We start from the raw sequence: 27,805 nt of genomic DNA, 5'->3' as shown, positions 1-27,805 counted from the left end.
TAACATTGTGAAGAACTAGTTTTCATCCAAACGATTTGTCTGGTAGCACTGAGTTCAGTCTGCATTCTTTATTTCCTTCCCCCAACACTTCCAAACCATCAGCAATAATAGTTGTGGTAATAATGTTATATGTTTTTCTAGACCAAAAAGAGTCAGGAAAAACAGCAAGGCTTGTTAAACAAGTTAGTTTATTTTAATTAGATTAATATATTCAGGTTGGTCAATAAACCTTTCTTTTTCCATTTTCCCTAAGCTTAGATTCGCTACAGAGTTTTATTCGAACAAGAAAACCAGTTTTGGATATAGATGTGTGCCAGGAAATTTTAACTTTTAAGTAAGACCACTGCAAAGGATGTATGGCTCCATTTGCTCTTGCATTGCCCTCTGGAATGTAAGGGCAGGATTTCAGATTTATGATCATTTACTTTATAACCAGACATACGGTACACCTGAATTTATACACTGCCAAAATCACACTGGATGAAGAGATCAATAATAATGCCAAGTATAACAGACCATCTATATATAAGACAGGCTTTTATTCTTTATCTGCTCCAGTGATACTTTTCCGTTATTGAACATCCTCTGATTTTATGTGCAAATTCCTGAATAAACTGGGCAAAAAAGCAAGGGCAGGGGGATGGAAGGTCCATCCAAAATAATTTTTTTAAACAACTTCCAGTAGTGACTAGTTCAACACTTATAATTTCAGAGATTGGAATGAAACATACTTACAGATAAAAGCTACATCTAAAACTTTCTGTCTCAAGGATGACATCTACTCAGTTCAATCAAATATCATTTTACTACTGAAACTAAAAAGGCCAGTATTTGGGTAATATTAAACACTTCCATTCCCCAGTGTTTGTGAGGGGATACTTAATCTAAAAATAAAAATTATATATATTATCTATATATATATAGATAATATATATAATTTTAGAGAGCCCCAGTGAGTGCTCTCTGTGCCCTACTACCAGCCAGAGTGCTCGTTGTTGGGGGGGCACCAGCTCTCAAGGGGGACATGTACCTCCCTCTACCCCCCCCATGCATCGCCTATGGATAAGGGTGCTTTTTGTATCTTGCCAGTCCAAGCATTTTAGATTAAGTATTTATATTTTATGTTGATTTATATTTGTGTGTGTGTGTGTGTGTGTGTGTGTGTGTGTGTGTGTGTGTGTGTGTGTGTGTGTGTGTGTTGGGGACTGGAAGTGTTTAATATTATCCAAATACTGGCTTTTTTAGTTTCAGTACTAAAATGACATTTGATTAAATTTAACAGAATGAAGTTGGACAAGATTTTACCCTCAGCTATATGTATGCTGTGACAATAGTGTTGTAATGATGTAACTGGTTGTAGATTTTATCCCATGGGATACTTTTGCAATGAAACTCCTGAATTAGCACTGACTGAAAATATTCATATGACAAAGTGGAAGGTTTATGTCTTTAAATAACACCATATTGCTGTTTCCTATGGGATACATCTGGTAACATCTAAAGTACTCTCCCACCAGTGAATTCCCTCCCCTATATGAATGCTTTAGGTTTTTATTACAGGGGTTTTTTTCAGTTGTCTCTTAACATTGAAGAGACCCTTCTTCATTTGGATGAAGCATCACAAGTGACATCCTCATTGATTCTTGTCTACCTTTAAGATTTATGAGAGATTAATTAAATGCCTAGTTTAGGGGATGTCTTCATAATCTACCCTGGCTCAGTTCTGATAGCAGCTCAGTTATTGAAATTTCGTCTTCAGGACACTATTCTCTGATTCTATATCTTGGTTTGGAGATCAGTACCAGCCAGGGCAGTAAACACTGTATTGGCATATTTGTAGACCCCTCGTTCTGCCCTTTCTCTAATTTAATACAGTAAGGCTAGCATGTGTCAGTGAGAATACCCACCTTGCTCTGCCCTCACAGGTTGTCCTGTGTTTATTACAGAGTATTTGGCTCCAAAGGCCCCAACTTTCTTGGCCTCTCCTTAGGAAGCCTGAAGTCCTTCCCATCCGTGATGAAACATCTTATTTCTGCTATTTAATTTTGGAATCCACTGATACCATTTTTTAAACCTGTTTTCCTTTGTATCTGTGTACCATCCTGCACTAAGTTTGATCAAAACTTCCTCTGGGGTTTGTAATTTTTACCCTCTGCTGTAAATTCATCCTATTCACATCTGTCCAGCATGTGAGCCATGCAAAGTCTCAGTTTTTGTAAGCCCCAGCAACAGAGGGCGATTTTCATCTGATCCAGATAAATCAGAATTGCAGCTGCTTGAGCTCTGTGTGGCTCATCTCCTCAGTAATCCAGTTATATTTCTTTGTGTTTTTTTCTTTTTTTCATTCAGTATGACAAATGCTAAGAAAAGCACTAAAACTACGATTTCTGCACTATATTGCAGACCTAAGGCTAACTTCTGTTAGAGCTTGGATATTTTTAACTTCAGTAACTGTGGCTTAGTAAGTGCATTCTCTGCAAGTCTTCATAAATTACCAGATAAGCACCAAGTTAATGTTAAAATGATGTTATAACTTCAAAATACACAGTTACAGAATTACCCCTTGTCTCTTCAATTTACATCAATTTTTTGCTGGTCAAATGTAAGAGATTTTAAAAGCACAAATAGTTGATAGGCTCTAATTCCTAATGAAAATCTATTTAAAAAAATCTTTCAGAAAATGTTTTATTCTGTGTACATATGCTGATGCAAAAATACACCATCAAAGGGACTCAATGGTAAAAATCATAATTTGAGTTTTGGGGTTTTTTGGAGGTATGCCTAGTTGCATTGCTGGAATTTCTTTTAAGCATTAAAGAATTTGTAGGACCAGATGAAGGAATAAAAAGGCATTATTGAAAAATCTTTGACAATTAAATATGGCAGTCTTCTTCATTCCTGTACTAAACTCTGTTTTTTTAATGTGAAGTGTTTAACAGCTACAACATTCTACCACAAAAATAGTTCTTTTCCTCAATTAGCGAAGTAAATGATTCCTGTGCATAAAGTTTCTGTGTGTTTTGGGGCACTTTGGATGAAAATCTGATGTAATTTTTTTGTTTTAAAATACTAAACTAATAGTGATTAATAATTGTGTTACAGTGGTGTGTAGTGGTCTTACCTGAGACTGGAGCTTTAATTACACTACATACACCTATTAATAGATTATCTGTTTACTGGAGAGTTGAAGTCTAAGTAAATAAACAGTGTAAACTATGTGATGTATTATTGCATTTTTATCCCCATTTTATAGAAGGGTAATTGAAGCACAAAGAGATTAAGTTATGTACCACAGATCACATATGAAACTTGTGCTAGAGCTGAGTGCTAAACCCAGGTTCCCAAATCCCTGTCCAGTACATTTATCACAAGGCCAATTTTTTTCTCTTTTGTCTTAATTTAGAAAATCATTTAAGCATCTGGTTTAGGTCACATGGAGACATCAGTGGCCAGTGAGAATTAAATATGTGGATAAACACCCCTTCTGAATAAGTAACTTTTCCTAAACACAGACTTCTATAAATATCATGCTCTATGCCCTTTTTCTGTGGCCTTGCCACAGTAATCCATGTCTAGCAACAGATGTTGCATCTCTACTGCGGTAAACCATTTTATCCTGGGGCAGACGTCCATGTCTGTTGTCCTAGGATAAATCCTAAAAAGGTTCACAGGATAAGAAGTACTAACAGTTTATACTGGGACATTGCAAAGTGCATCTGAATGCTCCAGGGCTGTCAGCAGAGAGAGAGTGAAGGGAGCAGCAGCAATTGCCAGACTGCTATGCCCTGTCTGAGCTGGGGTGGGGAACATAAGTTCTAAAGCAGAGCAGTTTAATCAGTCTGATTAGATGAGGGTTAATATTTTGCGTGATCAGCTATTTTAGAAGTGCTCTCCAGGTGTGCACTTGTGTTAGGGCACAGCTGTAGAGCACTTTCAGGGGCCAGATCACACAAAAAATGTCACTTCTGTCTGAGCCCCAAGTGAGCAGGAGTTTTTCCATTTATATCAGAGGGTTCTTTGTTATCTCCAGACTAAAATCCTTGCAGTATACTGTATGTTGGGGTACACTAATAGACCACTCAGGATGTGTCTACGCTAGGTTTTAATGGATGCGTCTACATGAGATGCTTTACTGTGCAGCAGACTAATTTGGTGTACAGTAAAGCATTACCATCTACACATGCGTGGCAATTAGGTCACAGTAGACTAATTTTCTGTGCTGCTGGATAGTCCTATCAAGTGCAAGTGGTATCCAGCAGCATAATAAAGTACTGCACTTAAATGCACATGTAGATGGTGATATTGGGATTAGCTTACTCCTGCTCAAATTGAGCTAGATTCTAAAGTATATTGAGTCACATTAATTGCATGTATAGATGCACTGTGTTGCATTGAAATAGTTATCTGAATTCTAATCAGAAAAGTGTGGGTTGTTGGGGGAGCAGGCTGTAATCCTCACTCTCAAGAAAGCCTTTTAGAGTTGCAATAGAATCTGAGCAACACATTTGCATATTTTTTTCCCCTTGGATAGTATGGTGACTTAACAGTGGGACTCTCATCATATGCTCATTTCAAAGTCTGTATTTGGAAATGCCCTCCTGTTGATTCTGAACCCAGAGAAAGTTAAATAAAGATTTAGGCATCTTGAAGCTACTGCAAATGAAGCACGCTTATTTTTCATTGATCTTCATTAAAAACAATCATATCCTTAAAGTATTAGCTATACTCTGGAAAAAATGACTAAAACTAGCATCATGGTGTTCTGTGTTTATTGTCCCTAAATGACAAACAGATCAAATTTACAAGTAAAATAGTATTATTTTTTCCCTCTAGCTGCTAGCAGGCAAACTCCACTGAGACTGTGAATATCAAGCTGTGCTCCTTTTGACTTTGCACCAACAAAATCAAAATTCTGTACTTGGAATGTCATTAATGCTGCTGATGATGCAAGAGGCAGAATAGAAGTCAGCTCATTCTCTTCTACAGCTTTGTTGATTCTGTGGTGATGAAGGGCTTGAAATATTTATTTTTTCCTCTTAAAGGAAAAAATAAAGTTACTTCTTTGAACATACTTGTACTGTAATGCTATTTTTAAAAGAAGGAATAGATCAACATTTTAGGAAACGCAGAAAGATGAACATTAAGTATTAAATCAAATAAACCAATCCCCTGATAAAGATAAGTGTTATCAGTGTACCCCTTTGCTCTCAAATGCAACATTACAGGTAGTGACAGGGAACCCTCAGCACTCTCAATTAATCATTCAAGTTACAGAATTATCTCTCAGAAAATATCTGTATTTCTTCTTATTGACTTTGATTATATGCTTTTCTCTCAATGTCAAAATACTGATAATTATTTTTTCTTCCAAATAACATAACAGTCTTGGATGTTAACATCTATTACTTGTAATACTCCACTTTGTTAGGGTCAACATAATGCAAGAACATAACATCTTTTGGGTATTCATTGTGGCTAACAGTAGTTGAGCAGATCAAATCTGAATGCTTGAATCATGTTATCAGCAACAGATAAAGAAAAATAACTGTCTCAGGGACAGAGTTAAATGTACTGAACCCAGTGGACTTGCACAAGTAGCCAGGTATGAGATAAAAATGGTCAGGTCTGGATTTAAATAATCCATGCAGATATAGAATGCTGCCATATACAAATATGTTCCTGTGTTCTGCATACTCTTAGCTATCTGTAAAAAATCCATTTCCATAGTGATCAGACATGCAGAATGGTAATTTCCTGAAAGTTCAGGATCCTGGCTAAGTGGAAATACTTCTGCTAGACTAATATCATTATATGAACCACATGACATGAGGGGAAAACTATCTGTTCATGGCAGAGACTACTGTCTCAGAGCCTGGGGTGAATTTCATCCCTGACTCACAAAGATACTTCTGAGAGAAAGTTTTACCCTAAGTTGCATGTATTATCAACTTTTCCTCAGGAGGTGATGGATTTGTCCCACCACAAACACTTCATCTGCCAACACTGTCTTATGTAAATTACTTGCACAATGCAGACCAGCATTAAATTATCTTGTCCTGAAATATAGATATCTCAGTCTTTTCAAGTCCTTTGTTTTTTTACTTCCTTTTTTGTCCCCAGACCATTTTTGTTAATTTCTGCAGATGACTACCAGGGTGTGATCTTCCAGGTCTCTGGAAAAGCTTTATGTTCTGAAGGACACATAACAGTACTTCTCAGGAAGAATTCCCTTATGGGTGAAACATAAGGGGCACGTGTACATGTTCAATTAATGCACACAGATAACCTCCAGAGCTTATTACTCCAGAGTTTTTTGCCTCCAGGCACACTGTTTGAATGTGTTCCCAGGAGCAAGAAACCGGAGCATATTGATCCAGAGTTTCTTTGTGCACAGCACATGGAGCCTGGTAGGAGCAGCCCAGGCTGTAAGGGGACCCAGGGGGTCAGCCTGCCAGCCTGGGGGTGCCCTGACTGGGCTCCACGTACTGTGGAGGAACTGGCTGAGGTGCAAGGATGCTTCAGCATGGGGGCTTGCCTGCTGGTTAGCTGCACACTGAAGCACTCTGTGCCCTCTGTGCCCTGTGCCACAGCCAGCTGTGGTAGCATCTACATGCGCACTGCTGCTCATGAAAAAACTCTGCAGAAGGGTAGGACTTGTGTTTTACAAGTCCTATCCTGATTGCAGAGTTTATTCATTCTAGGTCTCACATGTAGAAGCTGAGATGTTTACTGCACGGTTAATTAATCAACTATGCAGTAAATGTCTCATATAGATGCATCCAAGAAAATCAGTTCCTGGCTTCACCACAGACTTTTCTGTGCCACCTTGAGCCAGCCCATTAGCATCAGATTGTGTATGTTTTACTCATATTGCTGAACAGTTATCCTAATGAGCAGTTCATTGACTTCTAATTTGTGTCAGAATTGGACATCCTTCCACTGAACAGTTTTCATTCCTTGAATATTGCAGTTGATTTCACACTGGCATTGCGCTGAATAAGAGTGGCAGTGATAGGATCTTGCTTGCAATCTCACTTTCTGTCAGTTCTTCTGCACCTTACATCAGTGCTGGGCGGATAAACCCATTACTACTTGAGAGGCACTTATATGCTGTGGGCCTGATGTCCTATAAAAGAGATTCTGAAGGGAAATATTTTTTTCCCTAAATTTTCTTCTATGTCTTGCATTCAACTCAAGAAATAACTGTCTGGAGAAAATGCTACCACTATAAAAAGAAGCACCAATAACTGAAAACTTTTTTTCATTATCTAAATAGCTATGAGGTGTCAAGATGTTTTCCTTAATGTTGCCAGGCAGTTATACCAAAGACTGAGAAGCAGAACTCCTTGAATCTGTTGTAAGCTCATCCAGTAACACATCGCTTCACTTTGTCCAAGTCCCAGAATTTCTTTGCCTCCGTTTTCCCAGCTGCAAATCAGATACATAGATCTTATCTGTCTCAGAGAGAGAGAGAAATCTAATGCTCATAAGCAATTGAAAACCATAACTAGAAGTTGCTTTGTAGGTGCCAAGCACTATTGTTTTTATTGCTGATGAATTATTTTTATTTCATGGCAGTGTCATTAAAATCAGTGAACCTAAAGTTTTCTCACTGTTTTCATTACAAGACCTTCATGTGGTATAATCCAGAAATAAATAATCTCCGGAATCAAAACTTTAAGCACAGCTCTACCAAAAAAAGTTTCTTTTATTTTGTTGAGAGTTCACAAAATAAACATCAAGTGGGAATAAAAAATAAATGGCCCCTCATGCTAGGACTTCAAAATGGCTGTTTTTTATGCTGATCCTTTGCAGGTTATTGGTCTAAACCTACTGTGGTATAGTACTTGACAGGATAAGAAGGAAAATGAAACGATAATGCTGGTTTATTTAGGAAATTGGCTATATTTCATGCTGAGCAACTTTGGTCAACCAAAATTGCTTAAAAAGAACTTTAGGATACTAATTTAAGTTTTCAGCTTGCAAGCTCTTATGCGTGTAGGTAACTGTCTCACTGAGTTCAGTTGTGACAAATTATTTCCTTTGTAGGAGTTGTGGTTTCAAAATATATTGTGATTTCACCATAAATGTTACCAGGACAAAAAATTTTGAGAAGCTGACATCCATCTCTACTGAGACTTAGTAACTTTGAGGAGAATTAAGGTCCAGCAGTGCATTTTAAAACTCATAAATCTAAGATGGTTCAAATTTCATTGCAGTTTTTCTTCTGCCCTTTTTTCCCTTACATTTTGACTTCTGCCTCAATAAAACCCTAATTGTAAATGTCTCCAGTTAATTTTGCCCCACTGTGGCTTTCTTACAAAAAATAAAAGAACCCAAGCAAAACCACACAGAGAGAACCAGAGAGCACCTGCTCATACTTTACATGTGTTTCATAAATGCAGTTTAGCTTCTTGCCCTTGCCCTGTCAGCCTTCATAAGCACTGAATTTATCATTTTAAGTTTAAACACACAAAATCCAATCTGTCTTCAATTCGCAAGTGTCATCTCTGAATGTTATTAATTAAAAGGAACAAGAATGTAATACATCTGGGTTAAAAACCACTGCTTACTCTATAAGACCATGTGTCCACAGAACATGTTTTTTTTTATCCTCTGGAAAATTTACATCTATGCCTGTGTTCCATGAAACGAGTTTAAACTTCTATTTTTACTTTTTAAGGTATGGGCTGTCTGTTGAAAGTATCTTCCAGAACTGGCTTGACACTTCTGGAATACCAAAGGTAAATGAAAATACCTCTCTTCAATAGTTTCCAGACAATGACTTTTTCAAACACATTGTTCAAATCACTGCCTGTATTTATAACAGGTACAGCACAAAATAAATCTCTCGTTTGATGACATCTGCTCTGCATGTCTTTATACTGTATTCATGTGGGCTCAATTTTGATCAGTTACAGGTTTTTTCCTTCTACTTTCATCTCAACAAAGCTGCCAAAGGGGAAATCTTTCAGTTTTATTACTAATCACTCTGGTCACTGGAAAGTGTGCTGTGAGGTATTGTAGTGGGGTTCCACTACAAGTAAGGAGCATTGTTCACAGATGTTAATTTGTGAATTACTGACAGATACACTGACAGCAATAACTTCAATAACTATTAAATTATTTGTACTTTGATATTTTGTGAATATTGAGACGTTCGTAAATCTTCTGAATTTATTAAGTGAGTTACATTTATTGCAGTAAAGCACTACTGTCGATAAGATGGGGTAATCCTTTTGATTTAAAGGTTGACTAAAGGTGAAATCTCTGAAATCCTTGTTCTTCTTTATAATATCCTTTGTTCTGTCTTCATAATATTTGCCATGCCTCACTAGTCCAAATATGTGCTCTTTTGAGCAAGAAGGTCTCAAAATACCACCGCCCTGCCAGAAAAAAACCAAACCATAGTCACCTGATTTTGCAGGTTTTTTTAGATTCAAATTTGGGGCTTGTTTATATTCAAACCTCTGCTCCATCCCCAAACTGATTTTGGTCACTTGGGATTTATTTTAGCTAGTGCCTGGCACCAACTGCCCTCTTGGGAGAAGTAATACTGAAACAGGACAAAGTTGGTACGTGCTAAACTAAGGAGCCTAAAAGAGGCTATATAAGAAATAAGATTAGGGGGTCTGTTGAAGCCAGAAGATTTTCAGGCAGTTTCTTAATAAAATATCTGGGTAGTTCAAGGTGACTTGTATGGTCATTCAATCTGAGTTGTACCCATGTATTATGTGCTTGAGCATTACCTTTAGCCACTTTCAGAGAATGGATAAGGATATCTTTTCCTTGTTTTTTCTTTGCATTCTGCAGGGCTTTTTCTGGAAATTTTGCACTGAGACCAGAATACTTGCTTTCCGAATAATATTGTAAAATGCTGTAAAATCCAGATTCTATCTGTTTTTACTTTGAAATCAGTATAAAGGCAATTAACATTACTTAGACAAGATACTAAGCAGTTAGGATGGTGAAATTGTTATTCACAGTATTCTCTAATTTCCTGAACAACTGAGCTGAGTGTGATCAAAGAAAAGCAAGTAGCTTTTTGGTCAAGGTTTGGTTCCTGATACAGAACCCCCTGATTTGAGCCACTCATAAAATGTGCTTATTCATAAATTTTAGTACTGAGACAGGGAATATAGGAACTGATGGCAATAAAGAGGGAACACACGGCAGAAAGTCAGAGCAGTACAGGTTGGTGTGAACGTTAGAAGGAAGCTTAAGAACTCTGCCCCTTTGCCAGCATTTGCCTCTTAGGACTGTATTAGGACACAACTCTTGAGGGGTCAGCTCACCCCTACCCAGTGATTCTTAAGGGATCATTCCAACACTATGCATTTCAAAACTCAGTTCAGTGATTATGATTAAGAACTAATCCAAGCATTAGTTATTTTTTTTGATCCCACAGTGAAAGAAAAATCACCCTCAAAGGGACTTCTCTGTGTGAGAGTTCAGATGTGCTCACAGAGCAGAACTAAAAAGGGAGAAAATGTGGGTGCCTTCAACCCAAGTGATGGGCTTTAGAGGAAGGGAAATAGAATCATTTGTGCTCTAACCCTCAGTATTCACTTTCCCAACAAGTACAAGTACATCTCTCAGACTGACTAAGAGAGGGCTTAAGGGACTAAGAGGCACTTGAGAGGCTTCCCTTTCCCCCACTGGTTTCTGATCACGGGAAGGAACCCAGAACAGAACAAGAGTTTTGAGAGGTATAATCTCCATCAGTTTTCTTATCTCCTTCCTTGTTTTTAGTGCAAATGAGCCTGTGCAATGTGCTGAGCATACCTATTCTCATTTCCTCCCCTATCCTGTGTCCAGGCACCCTCTTCTTCTGCGTGCTGATACTAAGGAAAAAAGAGGTCAGAGAAGCAAGGGCATGTTTGAGGAGGAAAGAAGGAAGTGAGAGACATACTGTGGGGGATCTAGGCAGGCCCTCAGCTCTGCTCCCCAAACTTCCCTACCCTCATCACTGTCCCCACCTTCAAAATCTGCCACCACCATGTTAAGTTAGGGTACAGAGATGCAAACAAGCATATTCAGTGCATGATGTGGGCACACATTGCTGGGAGAGGATGGAAAGCTTGGGAACATGATTGCTTAGAGTGTGCCACAGACGTACAAGAAGAAAGGGTTTTTTAGTGATATTTTTGTTGGATCAATTGTACCTTTGGAACAGATTTTAACCAAGCTTTTCGGTGCAAAGTAGTCTTGCTTGTTGGATATTTTCTGTACTATCACGGGTGCGGCAACACTAACCTTGCTACAGATGTACAGTGCAGAGACTTGGGTAAAGAGAGGAATGGGGATGCTGAATGCAAGGGTCAGTAGGGACTTGAGAACAACATGCCTAGAGTATGATACAAACGCTCAAGCACCAAGTGAGATAAGAACACCCACTTAGATGTAAGAAGCAGTTCATGCCTCTTAGAGCTATCAGATCAAGCTTTATTCATCTCTTTGGCCTGAACTTACTCAGCTCTCCCTCACATGACTCTTACAGCTTCTCTCAACACCATCTTTTGGACACAATAGCTTTTTCTGTTGGAAAAAAATAGAAAATTCACTGCCACAAAGTGAGTTAATGCAAGTTAAGATTGCCCTGTGGTGCCATGTTGTGTGTAACCATGCACTTATAGGCTTTTGAGAGGTTAAAGTATGCACTGCCCTAAAGTATGCACTGCCTTAACTTGGAGGTTTAAATGTACTTGAACTTGTTTTTCCAGAAGGATGCAAAGCATCATTGAGCAACCTTAACTCTGTGTTAATAATGCCTTGTGTTGGTATATATAGAGTGAGTTCTCTAAAAATGTTAGGTACATCATAAAGCTGGTTGTTTTGCAGATTATTATGAAAAGCTTGATGTCGTTAAGGATCACAGCTTGATTTGGAGTCTGGGAATAACAGTAGGCATATTTAGCTGAATTCCATATTTTGTACAGCAAACAACAAGGTTGCTGTTTAGAACATTTGCCCTGAGGGAAGGGGAAAAAAAGTGTTGCTAATTGTGTGCCGTTGAACTGGCATACTAATACTCAGTCATCAAATAGCTCACAAGCATTTAAAGTCTATTCATCACCGTAGGGAGCTATGAGAATGACATCAAAAAAAAAAATTAGAAAAGAAAGGTAAAAGAAAGAAAGGAAAATTTAAAATACTTCTGATTTAATTTGAAAACTATGTTTGCATGACTATGGCAACTTGAAACTCTCCAGCACTACTAACAAGTAATATCAATATCCTGTGCAAGCATGTAATACATGTACAGGCAAAATGTACAGTAAAAATGGTCCGAATTCAGCAGGCCATAAATTGCCAAAAATTGTCTTTGAAGACCAACAGGATTTGCTGATTTTAGCTATTTCTGTAAAAAAAAAAAAAAAAAAAAAAAAAAAAAAAAAAAAAAAAAAAAAAAAAAAAAAAAAAAAAAAAAAAAAAAAAAAAAAAAAAAAAAAAAAAAAAAAAAAAAAAAAAAAAAAAAAAAAAAAAAAAAAAAAAAAAAAAAAAAAAAAAAAAAAAAAAAAAAAAAAAAAAAATGTATGTTTTTAAAAAAAAAAAAAAAAAAAAAAAAAAAAAAAACAAACAAACAAACAAACAAACAAAAAAAAAAACAACCCCCCCCAATCCCCTAAAAGCCCCCCAAAAAACAACCAACTAACCTTTCAGACAAAAAAGTGTGCTGGGCCATGGCTCTGCCCCATGCCATGGCCCTGCTGCTGCTCCTCTGAGGCTGTCCATGTTGCCCCCCCACCCCACTTCCCCCCCAGGGTAGAGTCACAGCCTGAGGGAAGTGGCAGCAGTGGGGCAGCTGAGCCATGGTGGCGGGGTGGAGGCACAGGCAGTGTGCGAGCAGCTGGCAATGGGAGGAAGTGAGGGCAATACAGCATCCCCATCTGTTACTCCTCACACTGCTGGTGTGGGGGTCCTGGCAGTGGCAACAGTCTTGCCACCTGCCACTGGGCCATGGAGGCAGCTCCTGCCTGTGCCAGTCTGGCCAGTCTACAGTCCCAAGCCTGCTATGGGGACACAAATCTGGGGGGGCACATGCCTCCCATGCCCCCACCCCGGTGCATTGTCTGTGCTCCCACACCCCCTCCGATGCCATGTCTATGCCCCACCCCATAGACTTACCTGTAGGGAACTACAGGAGCTGCTGTCCATGCTGCCTGGCTGTCATGTGCATGTGTTCTTGTGCACATGCATGTGGCTACCCCTGCCTGATCACCCTCCTCTTGCTCCCCTCGCCCCAAGCAGCCCCTTGCAGGCTGGAACTCTGCCAGCCTGCAAGGGTTATTCTGTAGTTTCCCATGTTTTTCTCCTTTAAAGGAAAATCCATTTTAAAGTTTATTTGTGACCCTTTCATATATTCTTGCAACCCACTTTTGGGTCACGACCCACAGGTTGAGAAACACTATTATAAACAGGGATCCAGTGTGACAGCTGAAAATTGTGTCTGTATGGTGAAGGTGCTTGCTCAGTGCTCTGTGAGGATTAGACCAGATGTTTCTTGTCGTTTATTCATGTATTGCATGCTGTATGTTGCCGCTAAGAGCTTAATTAAAGTCAAAGACTAGTAAGGCCTTGTATATAGTGAGGCCTTGTAAGATTAGTGAAGCCTTAAATGTAGTAAGGCCTTGTATGTAGTAGCGCAGTTAAAATTAACCTTATCAAAAAAATGCAAAAGCTTGTACTGCTATTAGTCAGTCATAAAGAAAGTTCGTCGTGAGTGGCTGTGAGTCCACAGCGTAGCTCAGAAGTTATAAATTCGCTAGCACATCCAGAAATTATCAGAAGGAAGATGCAGCACTGTGAGAGAAGCTACTAATTTAAAAATTAGCTATTGACCTAGATTCGGTAGGCCCGTAGATCTTGAGGAGCCCAAGGACTGAATACCAGGGTCCTTCCCAGTAACCCTCAGACAGTGCAGATCAGGGACACCTAACTTCACTAAGCATTATAAAAAAGAAACTTGTCGTACATCAGGCATCAGGGGGACTGTCAATAAGTTGCCGATGCGAATTGTTATTGTCTATCATTGTTGTCTCATTATATTATGTGTATTTGCTAAGTCAATAAACCTTTCTTATCTTTTTACCCCCAACCACTCTCTCAATCCCAAACGCTCCCACTGGCGGCCGGGACAGTCCAGGTTTTCTGTTTCCCATGGAAAAATGAAAAAAACCTAATTTCCCCTTTTACCTGAGAAAAACAGGGATTTTCATTTTAATGGAGAAAAACGTGGATTTTGCACTTTTGCAGAGAACTCTCTGCAGGCTGACAGAGTTCCAGCCTGCAAGGGGCTGAGGGAGAGCGGGAGGAGGGTGGTCAGGCAGGGGGTGCCATGTACATGTACATGACTGCCGGGTAGCCTGGAGAGCAGCTCCCACAGCTAAGTCTAGAGGTAGGGGGTGAGGGGGTTGAAGCCCCAATATGGAGGGAGGGTGGGAGTTGGGCAGGGCTGGTGCTGGGGCTGCTGCCCAGCTGAGTGGTGTGTGGGGCTTGGGGTCCAGGGCCAGAATGTGCAGCCACAGGGCCCCAGCAGGGAGTGGGACTGGACTGCGGGTGGCTCATCTAGGGGGTATGGGAGACCAGTTCCCCACTGCTGGTGTGCAGTCCCGGGGAGGCCAGGGGGGACCCGTGCTCCCCAGATCTGTGCGAGGCAGGGGCGGGCACAATTGAACACTGTGTTCAGTTGATACCTATATATATAGTGGCATTTCATTTTAATCATGCATTTGGGTTTTTTTATTAGAGAATTTATGGGGGGGTTTTTATCAGGGAAAACCAGGATCCCTGGTTATAAACAACAGTACAGGGAGACAGCAAAACTGCTTAATCTTTTCCTCAGATGGGTAGAATAGGGTAGGGAATGGATTCCATTTTCTTCAAGCAAAACACTTCACTCTTCCAGTTGGTTTATGATTATATCTACTAAAATGTTTGTAAGATTATTATCTAGAATGATATTCAAACATATCACATGCTATAGTGTGTGATGTTCTGTAGAGATGATTGTTATACATCCAGTAAACACTAAAGGAAATTAATTTTATTTTTCCCTCTTCTAAATCCTTATGCTAATGTCCAGTTTTCAGAAACTGGGTGGAGCCTAGTACAGACGTTAGATGGAAATATAAATTTGTTTCCATGATTGGAGGCCATGAACTCAGTGCTACTTGGGCATCTGCTGTATTTACCCAAATCCAAGACAACTTTGAATTGAAGAAGACCCCCTCACCCTAGTAACATGGAAAATTATACTTTTTTATAATTTCTCTTAGATTCTTATAGAACCTAATTATTAGGGGGGTCATCCTAAATTCATCTCCCCACCACTGTAGTAAGGAAAGCAGGGACAGGGTTGAGGGGCCAGACACCCACCCCTTACCCCTCTGCATCCTCCTGGGCCTGGGCCTGGGCCTGCCCCCCGGTACCTGTCTCCCTACTACTTGCTCCTCCTAGTAGTGCCTGTGCCTCCTGCTACTTATCCCCCACCATGTGCCCCTTTCCCCCTCTCTCCCCATGACAGTGCCTGATGACCCAGTGGCTGGTCCCCCTGCTTTCTGCACTCTCCTGCTGCTTACCTTGCACAGTAACTCTGGCTCTAGCTGTGGCTTTGACTCTGGCTCCAGGGCAGTCATTGTTGGTATCCCCAGCCCCAACCCAGCCTTGCCAGGCAGAAACAGAGGTGGGAATTCTGGGCCTAGCTGGGTTGGGCCTGGGGAGGAACTGAAGGTAAGCAGTGGGCGGGAGGAAGGGTGGGGACAAGTGTCTTGGAGGGAGCAGGTGGTATGGGGACAGGTTGCACCCCTAAGCCATACAGTGAGGGTCTCCCCTACTGTACCCAACACCACAGTTTCTCTCCTCTGCTGTACAAGACACCCTGGCTTGGGACAGGTGGTGGTGCAGTCAACAGGCCCGGGACCGAAGCCAGTGCTGAGCTGCCACCTGCCCTAGGCTAGTACTTGAATCTAAGATGAGGCTTCCCCCAACATGTAGATTTGGGGAGAAAAACCCTCATTTTTTTATTCAATTAAATATGGTACATCCCAGTGGAGGAAATACCTTTTGTATCCTCTACAATCTCTTGCCATGAGACAGAAGACTAGAAGACCTATGTAATGGAAGATCCTCCATTCCTACACACAGCCTGTTCCCTGTGAGCTATCCCAAATCTTCCCCCACACAACAGAACTATGCAGTAGGGCTGTGAGAAGCTTTGCCGACTGTTTTGTTTCAACACTGTTTTGACTTGTTTCAAGCTCGAAACAGCAAAATCAAAACAAAATGAAGGGCTTCAAAACAGCCTTGAAATGAAACAAGGTTTTGAAACATTTTGAATTTCGAAGCAGCTAACCAGGTGGGAGGCAGGGGAGAGCCAGGGCTGTGCTGCAAGTGGCTTTGCAGTTCCATGTGGCTCAGCCTGGTGGGGAATGCAGCCCTGGGTCTCCCTGCTTCCTGCTACTGGGCTAAACTCCATGGGGCTGGCAGATACAATGGGAGCGTAGCACCGGCTCTACCTGCTTCTTGCTGCTGGGCTGCACTCCGATTGGCTCCGCCAGCCCCATGGAGCTCAGCCCGGTGGCAGGAGGCGGGCAGAGCCAGGGATGTCCTCTGCCTCCCACCACAGGGATGCAAGCCACTGGGAGCTGAACCTGGTGGCAGGAGGCTCTTCCCCCCATCGGACTCAGTTCCCCAGCACTGCCAGCCACTGGGAGCTGAGCCTGGTGGCGGGAGGCGCTTCCCCCCCACCGGGCTCAGTTCCCCAGCACTGAGCTGTGCTGGGGTACTGAGCCTGGTGTGGGGAAGTGCCTCCCACCACCTCAGGGGTTGGCATCCCTGGGGCCCGGGGCCCGATGGGGGGAAGTTATAGGCTGTTTCATGCTTACCCATTATAGCCTATGGGCGAAACGTCAAAACAGCGAAACTGTTTCGATGAAATGAAATGGAACAGTGCTTTCGAAATTAAACGAAACTCAAAACGAAACACTGTTCCATCGAAACAGAAGTTGAAGTGGAACGCTGTTTCACACAGCCCTACTACGCAGATATGCCTGTATATTAATGCAAACAATAACTAGCTAAACTTGAATACCAGCAAATCTCCATTTGTATTACAGTCATAGTAAAGGCATTCTGTCCTTCCTTCAATTTAGAAACACTGGGCCAGTTTCCGATCTCTCAGTGTAAATCAAGAATGACTCCACCAAAGTCAGGAGAGTCACTTATGATAAGTAAAAACAGAATTTGGCCTAATGCCTTATTTAAAAATTGCTGCTTGCCAAGTTGCACTTCCAGATTCCACATTTTCTAAAGGTTAGCCTTATAAACTAGGATGTGTTGCAATGACCAGCCTATCCTTTCCTATGTGGAAGAATGCCACAGAACAGTCTGGCTATCTTTTGCCTCCCTTGTAATAAGGTTTGATAATACATAAGGCCCTAAGGTGCATGTGATGAAAAGTAAACATTTCTGCAGCATGCATTTTCTGAACATTTTTTTTCCTGGAACATATCTTGGCTATGTTAAATAAGGTCAAATGGATTGTGTTGTTGAATATGTTGTTTGTTAGATCAAACATCAACAATTGTCAGGATGTACTGCAGTTTCAGAGGTGACTCACCACAGGATTATAGCAACTTTTCATCCTGTGCTCACCTAATAGTGATTTAACACTGCTAACTTTAGTCAACGAGTTAAGCTGACACAGAGTGGAATCAGAACCACCCAGTTGCTTTCAGAGCTGGAAAACATCTATTAGGTCATGTAAGTCCACTTTACCCTCACAGCTGCTGGACTGCTCTCTCAAGCATGTATTTTTGAGCTTTTTCCTATCTAGTTTAATGTGTCTCAAAGGATGGGGATTCCACACCACAATTGGGACTACAGTCTGATAGACCGTATTATCAAGGAATATTTTCCCTATGTAGTCTATTTTTTCCCTTTACTTTAGGTCATCTGATTACTCATAGCTTCTTCTTCCGCCCTAAATAATTAACGCTCTTAAAGTTAAGCATAAGCAGTTATCTTCCCCACTTTCATTTCTCCTTAATTGGTGTTTAAGTGATAATTACCATACAGTCCTTGTACCTCTTTAATAGCTTTTGGGCAAGGTACAACAAAGGATTAAGTGCTTAAAATAAGACTTAGGCAGACTTCAGATGCTCCCTTTCTTGATCTGAAAGTTGTTTAGGCTTCTGTAGTGTGCCTTCGCACATGCCTAGCAATCATGGCATGTTAACTTGGCGCTTAGAGTAGTTGCCCAGGAATTGGGAGATCTGGGTTGTACACCCTCAGTCTGAGGATATGCAAACCCATATATCCCAGCTTTTAAAGGGTGCTTTGACCTTCTGGCTATAGACCGGACTGGGATGGGGGCATCTTGTATCCCATCAATTGTAGCTGGGTTTCTGTGGAACCAGGAACAGAAGACTTGTAGGGCCAGGAGAGCAAGCTAGAAGGAATGTGACTCTGAGGCATAGTGCTCCTATCATCAATTATGTGCAACAAAAAACAGACAACAAAAGCTATCTTGACAGCAGGAACTCAAATTCAAGACTTCCCCCTAGTTTATAGGCTATAAAGTCAGCCCTCCTCTTGATTACTTTCCTTCTGGCTCCATAAATCTGATACTCTTTAGTGGCCCAGCTGCAGCAGAAGCAGTGGAGAATGCCAAGCCCAGCCTATCTTCAAGTCCAGTGATAAGACACTCGTCTGAGAGGTGAGAGGTATGGGTACAAGTCCCCTCAAGCTGAGGAAGGTCTAAAAACAAGCTCTAACTCAGGGGTGGGCAAAATGCGGCCCGCGGGCTGGTTGCGGCCTGCCAGGCCATTCTGTCTGGCCCGTGGGGCTCCTAAAAAATTTAGAAAATTAATATTTTAATATCTATACATTCTATATATTCTATACAATATCTATATTTTCTATACAATATCTATATATTCTTCCACTTCTTTAGAAACTCCATTATTTCATAGCCATGCTCCTATAGGCTGGAAAGCAATTATTTTGATTATTCTATGGGTGTGCCTTTTTTTTGCTGTTTTTTGCTGTTTCATGATCATAGAAATGATCTTCCCCAGGGTCACATGAAATTAACTTTCTCTTCTTGAGTCAAAAATATGTAGTCAATCTGCCCTTGCATGACACATTTTCCATTGGTGCTTGAACTGGACTTATGAAAGCAGTGGTAAAAATTCTGTAAGTGAAATTTGAGAGTCTTATGTAATCACGTAAAGCCCAGGTTCCTGGGGTTAAAAAATGTACTAAATATCCCAACAATTACAATACAATTGCATAGCTGGAAACACTGCTATGTCCCTCTCTTTTTCTCTCTGCCTTCTCCTATTTAGGACTGCTCTTCTTGCCCACATTAAGTAGTACTTGCCAATGACAACAGTTCCATCAATAGGTGCTTCATACTAAATAGAACTTTACCTGAATGTGGGTGCATCTACATGTGCAATTAATGCAAAGCAATAAACTCTGGCACATATCGTGGGAGCTGGTGGGGAGTTTATTGCTTCACATTAATTGCACATGTAGACGCAATCATGTTCAGGTCAAGTTCTATTTAGCAGATCCGACCCAGCTTAACATGCTGCAGAGGGGCAGGCTGGGGCATGAGGGTGCTTTAGTGTGGGTTTAGCCAGGAGGCAGCCCCCACACTGAAGCACCCTTGTGCCCCAGCCAGCCCCATCAGCATCTACATGGGCACTGCTACACAGTAAATGATGCTGCTGCAGGATAGTAGTCTTATTTACAAGTACTAACCTTTGGCAGTGTTTATTTGTTTACTGCAACCTAATAGGACTGAAAGTGTAGTCACGGAGATTTTACTTCAGAGGTAATTACTTAGGCAGCTCTGCAGTAAACATCTTGTGTAGATGCGCCCTGTGGGCAGGTCCTGATGAGTGTGTACATGTGGTTTGTGGCATCTTAAAGCAGTTTGAGACATGCAAACTGCATGCAGCACACATGCACCTGCTGCCATGCTGCTAATTAGCACCACAGTTGTGGGGGGGTGGGGGGTTGACACTGGGAGATTCCAGTGTCAAAAAACCTGCTGCTGAAAAAAGCAGGGCGGCGCCACTGAAAAGGGTGCCTGGCTGGTCAGAGCCATGCTCTGGCTGCCAGCCAGGCTCAAAGTGGCCAGCTTGGTGCCACTGCTGCCCAGGGACAAATAGCAGCAGAACAAATATGTGTCTCTCCTATTTGTCCTGCTGGAAACACACACTCCTGCACGTGCGTGCTTGTCAGGATGTGCCCAGAGAGTGGCAGAATAGGACCCTTAATTTACTAATTCTGAGGATACAGTTGCACACCGTTTCCAAGAAATCTGCCATTTTTTAAGTGTTTATTTCCTCTTTCCAGTGCTGGTTTTGCTTCTGTCCTTACTCCTATTTTCAGAATTCTGTATTCAGAATGACATTCTCTGCTAAAGCTGCAATTTAAGTTCCATCTTTTAGTGCTATTTGTAAACAAATGCACCATCTGTATGCTGTATTCCTATAAATATAAGGTCAAGAGAATTCTATCACCAGTTGGCATTCATTTATTCATGGCCTTTTTATTCCTCTTAATGGCAGCTTTGTACATACTGCACGTTATATCAGCAAATGTATGGTTGTGCATTTGGCTGACTCTTGGACTGGCCTGTTGGAAAAGGAAAGTGAATGGGATAATTAGGGTTACTGGAGAGCTAGAGGCCCAATTTTGCATAGTAGTTATACAATCAAGCAAAAATATAATTTGTGATTTGCCAAACATCTATCCAAGGAATGTCTTTCTGTGTTTTTATAAACTTTTGAGGAATGTTACAACAATAGGTCATGTATTTACTGTAAAAACTGAAAAGCAGTTTTTTTTCCACTGGCTTTAGCCCCAGTTATAAACTTTTTAGATTTCCTGTTTCCTCTTACTAAGAGGGTGACTGAGTGAGGGGCTTTCAGGATACTTCTCACAGACAGTGCACCACAGGTTAGTGGTTATGGTCAATTACTAGCAAAATGACCAAATCTGAATGTCTTTTACAGTGTATGCTTTTGCTATACCTCTAGACGATAGTTATCAGTTATTTATCTAAGATTTGCAGTGTGTATAGAGAGTCACTCAGCAGAAAAATAACTCCTTCTGGGTCATTGTTTTCAATGAAGTATGTAACTTAAGGCTTGATATTTCATCTCTTATCTTGGAGATTTTCTTTCTGAATGTAATATATATGTATCTGATGGAGAAGGTGACACTGAAGCAGTAAACAACTAAAAACCTCAGTATCTGTACAGGTTATGTTTGTAGGAATTGGCAATAAGGACTTCTGCTTAGGGAAATCTTATTCAAACCCATTACTCAGAACAGAAATTCTCTTCTCCTATGATTTAATCTTTTTCATGTTATGAAGCCTAACAGTGACTCAGTTTCAAATCTAGCATTGAATTACTGGCCACAGGAATAACATGTTGCAGCTTTAGTGCTTAAGTTTGCTGAAAAGCTCACTTGAAACTGTCTTTTGGCCTTATAAAATTGAGACATTTTCATATCACTACAGAGAATGTAATCACTTGATGTTTCAGTTATAATCTTGAAAAAAAACTAAATTATGAATTTATTTGTGAGAAGTATTTGTGCTTGTAAATAGTTATAATTTGAAGAATAGATACTGTACCTCAAGAAAAATTGCTACATTGGGATGTTTAACATGGGATGTACTTTGGAGAGTGGGAGATTAAAAGATCTTTTAAAGTGCTGAAATTAGTTTAGATCAATAACATAAATTGGCTAGTTGAATCTCTAATAATAATGATCATGAATAAGATGCACCATTAGAAATAAAAAATGAAAAAAATTGGTTTATCGTTTTAGAATTTAGCAATAATGCAGTCAACACTCCATCTCATTTTCGGGTGGGAATTTGTGAAATATAGAATTGTTGATGATTGTAAGGTACATAAATGGCAGATGACTCATGAAGAGAAACAGACCAAGACAGATTGTAGAAACAGGCTGTCTCCTTACACCGTTAACTCTTTATCATGTTAGCCCTTCGAGGAGTATGAAGACAATAAGCAAATCAAGTAAACATATGAAAAGTTTGATAGAAGAAATATTTTATGCTTTGGCAAGTTACTATATTAAAGTATATTATAAGTTAACGTTCTTTAGATAAACCTTACATTGATCTGAATTAAGGATGGTTATTCACAAAAATTTGAAATGCAAAAGCATTTAGGTATTTCTATAGATTTTACTTGAAACAGAAGAAGGATCAGATCCAGCTCTGCGTATATTTTGTGTTGAATGGCTAGAAATTTGCATTTCAGATGCATTTGGATGTACAACATAGCATGTCATAAATGGTTAAAAAAAATCCTTGTTTAGTTCTGGAGAAATTTCAGCTAACATGCCAGGATTATTCTCTGCAGTGTTCTGATCATTACTGCATATGATACAAAATTATTTATGGTGAGTGGTCTTGTGGGTAAAACTTTGGAACAGGTATCAGAAACAAATTAATAGTATCACAGACTCCTATGTGAGTCTGGACAATCAAAGCCAAACATGTGAAAATGTGGCACCTAAGACTGAGTACCAAACCTCATTTAGATGGCTTAATACATATGGGCCTGCAGCCTGATAGGGATCTAGATTCTTAATATTAGACCCAGTATTTCAAAATGTGGGCCATAATCTCTTTGTGCCTCAGTTCTTATTTTTCAAACTGGGATATAAATAGCTAACAGAAATGTTAATGAGCTTTTCTATAATGTTTCCTAGAGTAAAGTAGATGAAGTGCTTTCTGAGGATGGTGATGGGTTAGAAAGTGGTGCAAATCATTATTTCACCTTTCAAGATGAGCATAGTCTGAATACTAAAATAAAGGACTCTCTTCAGCATGCTCCACTGGTTCTAGTTTAGTGCCCTGCTTATAATGTAATGTATGGTTCACTCTACCCTCCACTTCCATGATCAGAAGCAGAAAAACTCTTAGTTCTTTTTCTTAGGTTTTTTTTCAGTGTTATATATAAATAACTGAGCTACAATACTCATATTATAGTAAACTGGAATGAGTAGCAGTCTCAAAAGGGGAGAAACTGAAGCCTATTTTCAAACAAATTTTGCATTGCTTATAAAATTGTAAGCTGGATTCTGAAGGTTTGCATATTAGAATATGTTTTAAGTTTAATAAATCTCTAATACTCTTTGTAGTTCCCTTTTTCTGTTAATCGCACTGCTGAGCACAAAAGCTGCGTTATGTGCAGAATGATTGGGCTTATCCCTACTAGAAAGGAGTTATGTTTGGTATCTAAAGAACAATAAGAGTTTGCTGCCTGGCTGATCAATGTTGGATCAAGTTCACATTCCCAAGCTCCCACTCTCCCACCTACGTATACAAGGGATGGAAACATAGCAAAGAGAGGGAGGATAGGTCCTTTTTTACACAGCAGTGTTGAACTGAGCTCTCCTAATATGGACACAGCTGGGCCCGGATAGCACTAAACATTGATTTTAATCCTTTGCTTGCAAAAATATCGTAAGAAAAGCAGAGAGGTTAGCAAACAAATTAATTTTTACCCTGCCTATTTGTTTTCCTTGGCCAACTGAAACAATTCGTAGAGGAATTTAAATATTTTGTGAGTTACCTTGTATGAAAATAACTTTTCTTTTGGAATAATTACAGCTGGTTTCTTCCAAATAGTACTCAAATCTCTCCTGCTTAGAAGACCTTATAAGTAGTTTTTAGATCTTTTGACACTTTTTTCAGTGGATAAAATAATCAAAAGTCAAATGCTGCTTTAAGAAATAATATTCCAGACATTTTTGATTTAGAAATCCAGAGACCTGAGGCTTGGTGAAAATCATAGGTGCAAAGAATAAGTCACTGCTTTTCTGAAGCTCCGTCCCTACATCCTCAATGATCTAGGTTTTTAAAAGGGTGTGCGTGCATGTGTGGGAAGGAGATCTAACCACATATATTTTTCATTAAGTAATCTCCAGAAAAAAATCCCAGTTTTTCAGGGTTTTACAAATGTGTTTCTGCGAATGAAAAAGTCTGAGATGAAGGTCAGGGATAGATATATGCTCATGCGCACACGTCTCATGTGCAGGAACACACCACCCTTGAATGATGCCCATTTAGCACCAGGCAGCGCTAACTGTCGTGCTGCTCCCAAATTGAGTGCCCTGACAGAACACTCATTTTATGAGTTCTGGACAGCTTTTGATGCAGCTGAATTACTGGCATTTAATGGGAAGGAGGTGCTTGCTACTTGCTGAGTCATTCTGGATCCCTACCAATAACACTGTTGGCACCAACGTCTAATAACCTACCTGTGTTTTCTTAGTTCTCAACAGAGGTGTCCCTGGGGCCTACTCATCAAGGGACTGCCTTAAAGTTCTCAATGTCAGTCCTTACTGCCATTGCCAAGATACCTCAAAATATTGATGTAGTCGAGGATGAGGTTTTTGTCTACTTGTGAACCAACTCTTCTGCAGTCTGATGCACTGGTCTTAATGTTCCTCTTCGCAGTGCTTTGTATGTCAAGAATTCTGATGCGACCAGTGTCAAGACTTCTTCATGTTTTGTTAGCCTCAGGCTTCCCCTTTAGCAGCGTTTTGTGTAGTTTGAATTAGCTTGATGACTTGGGATGACAGCTTCTGCTTATTTCAGAGAATCCATAGGATTCCTCTAATGCTAAGTACATCTCCACAAGAGACAGTAATTCCTAAAATGAAGGGATGGTCTTCCCAGCATGCTGCTTCCTATTCTGTCTCCTCCTCTTCATTCCCACCATGGTGCCTAGGGATCAGTCTTTTGCACAGTCTTGGTCTGCTGCTTCATTCCCCTGTCTCCCAAATTCTGAAAGCACTATTGTCTTATAAGAACTTGAATTGCACAGTGGGACAATAGAGCCTTAATCTAATATTTTAAACTGTTATTAAATCACTTAGTGAGCCACTGTGTTTTCTAACTCTAAAGATTTGTTTTACTTTTGACTAGTGCGGGAAGTCAGGTCATTTCTCACAAAGCAACTTTAAAGTGGTGCTGAGGACACATCTCTCCCATGTTCTCAAGTTAAATTCATATTTTACCTTCAACCTGTATCCTTGTACTTTTTTGTTTTAACTTCTTTCATGCACCTGAAAACCAATTATACATTCGGGTGAAATCCTAGCTTCAATGAAATTGTTGGAAGAAAACCTGTTGATTTTACTAGGACAAGGATTTTGTCTTTTAAATGTAGTCAGGGAATTACAGTTCTGTTTGCTTGAAACTAAACCAGGACTAGTGTAAAGTGAAAAATCTTATTTTCTAGAGAGGTGAAGCCAGCTATCTTCCAAATTTAAAAGGCATCCAGGCAAGGTCCCCCTCAAAGTGTAGATGCTGTCCCATGGTCATGACTATAAAATGCTTTAAAGTGTTCTTTCTATACCATATGTGTTATATATCCTTGTTATTAGAAATAAATATAACATATATAAGAGTGTGTGTAATTCCACTGTAAAATCTGGAGTGACTAAGAGGAAAATCAGGTCCCAAGATGAGGGGCTAGTTTGTATGACGAAACTGTACCACCCATTTGTTTCCACCATTGTTCAGCTGCTCTTCTGAAATGCATTTACAATAAAATTTTACCTCTCCCTTTTCTGATCTATCTTTTTCCTCAACACTTTGTGTCTTTGAAGACTACCGACTAGCCAACAATCAAGGCCACTTAAATAGAGTTCACCTTAGATAGAATGACCTTCTAAATTTACTAATATTGAATGCTTTAGCATTTGAGATCCTAGACAGGTTCAAGTTATAGAAATTTGGTTACAATATGTAAAGTAAGGTATATCCCAATGATAGTCTTTTATTGATTCAGGAAATGTCATTAGTAGCAATCGTACTTGAACTGTTCAAAGCCAGTTCCTCTATCTCCATTTAAAATTTAGCAGTATAAATATATCCAATAAATTCTGAACCACAATCTTGAACGTTTATTTTATGCCTGGGATCAGGCCTTGTTTTAAGTATAGGTGGTACAGGTTATTGCCTAGGCTAATCATGTATAAGAGAACACCACCTTAGTGTTTTGTACCCAGCTGGTGGAAACCTCTAGCTCTATCCTTATGCTTTTATTCTACTGCTGCAAGTACAAGGTGTTAAATGAATTGCTTCTTAATTTCTAGTGTTGGGGAATTCAGATCTCCCGAGTTATTTCTGAATGACGTAGACATGAGGTAGGTGAAGGCCTATGGAGTCATTCTCTTTCTGGGGCAGGGACCATCTTTTCACTTCATGTGTATAGTGCATCTAGTGCTATTTGGTTTATTACTTGGACTTTTCTGTAATATCTCAATAATGATAACATTGATCATATTTCTGTCTAGCACCTTGTGGAAGCTTCTTCCCCTTCCTCCCTAATTCCCCTAAAGCTTTATGTTACTTTAGGGCATGGAGGAGATAGACCAGATAACCAGCTGTTTTTCACAGCATTGACCTTCACTATCCCTGTAGATTTCCAAGTGAATTTTCCACGTCTGATCCTGAGTTAAATCTTCTTGAAGCTTCATTAAATGTAGTTAATGGTTGACTAGACAGGTGGTGTGCTGTGACCACTGCATATTATACTTATCATATTCCTTTCACTATTACCTTTTGCTCCACTGTATGTTTTTGTTATCTCCATATTGCTTTTTATCTTATGCTGTAAAAGGAAAGGCACTGGGGACAAAGAAAATCCTACGGGGAAAGGAGCCAAAAAACTTCCTTGGCTAAACAGGGAAATCCAGGGGAGCCTAAGGGCAAAAAAGAAGGCATATAGGTGGTAGAAGCAGGGGGAAGCTACCAAGGAAGAGTATACCTACTTGGCCCGCACTTGCAGGGAGGCAGTTAGAAAGGCCAAAGCAACTACAGAGCTGAGGCTGGCAACACAAATTAAAGACAACAGAAAGTCTTTTTTTTAGGTATGCAAGGAGTAAAAGGCAGGCACAGGGCAGCATAGGACCCCTACTGAACAAGGAGGAGGAATTAGTGACAGACAGGGGAGGGGTGAGGCTGACCTATGAAATTAGTTTTTTGTCTTGGTGTTCCTGAACAGGGGTCAAGATAAGACTCCTAATGGGTTCTTAGATTGGCAGAGGGACACCGGCCTACCAACTGTTGACGCCGACTTGGTGCAGAGTCACTTGGATAGACTGGATGTGTTCAAGTCAGCAGGCCCGAATGAGCTGCATCCGAGAGTACTGAAAGAATTGGACAGTGTCATAGCAGAACCACTGGCACAGCTGTTTGAGCACTCGTGGCACTCTGGTCAGGTCCCGGGGGACTGAAAAAGGGCCAATATGGTCCCTATTTTCAAGAAGGGGAGGAAGGAGGAGCCAAGTAATTATAGGCCAGTCAGTCTCACCTCCATCCTTGGAAAGGTCTTTGAAAAGATAATGAAGGATCATATTTGTGGGAGTCCACAAATGATACTAAATTGTGGGGTGAAGTGCACACTTGGGAGGGTAGGGAATGATTGCAGGCAGACCTGAACAGGTTAAAAAAGTGGGCAGTACACAATAGGATGCAGTACAACAAGGACAAATGCAGAGTGCTGCACCTAGGGCGCAAAAGTATCCAGCACACCTACTGGCTGGGAAGTGACCCTCTCAGCAGCACAGAAGCAGAAAGGGATCTTGGAGCCATAGTGGACTCCAAGATGAACATGAGTTGACAATGTGACGAAATCATCAGCAAAGCCAACTGCACTTTATCATTCACCAGCAGATGCATGACAAATAGAACCAAGGAGGTGATACTTCCCCTCTATGCGGCATTGGT

At 40.3% G+C, this 27,805-nt stretch overlaps 1 protein-coding gene across 19 annotated transcripts in view; it reads left to right on the top strand.

Annotated features, from left to right (window-relative positions):
* CUNH9orf3 (chromosome unknown C9orf3 homolog) overlaps positions 1-27,805 on the top strand; it is a 307,749-nt gene that overhangs the window by 172,892 nt on the left and 107,052 nt on the right. For all 19 annotated transcript variants that reach the window (XR_003092784.1, XR_003092780.1, XR_003092782.1 and 16 more), the window contains one exon: positions 8,684-8,744. Coding sequence is in view for 15 of the 19 variants with exons in the window: in XM_025197657.1 (XP_025053442.1) it covers positions 8,684-8,744 (61 nt within the window). In the remaining 4 variants the exon portion in view is untranslated. The remainder of the gene's footprint in view (positions 1-8,683; positions 8,745-27,805) is intronic.

This window comes from Alligator sinensis, unplaced genomic scaffold, assembly GCF_000455745.1.
Source record: "Alligator sinensis unplaced genomic scaffold, ASM45574v1 scaffold240_1, whole genome shotgun sequence".
Lineage (NCBI taxonomy): Eukaryota > Metazoa > Chordata > Crocodylia > Alligatoridae > Alligator > Alligator sinensis.
The sequence above is the reverse complement of the archived record's forward strand: the minus strand, read 5'-3'. Positions and strand labels throughout refer to the sequence as shown.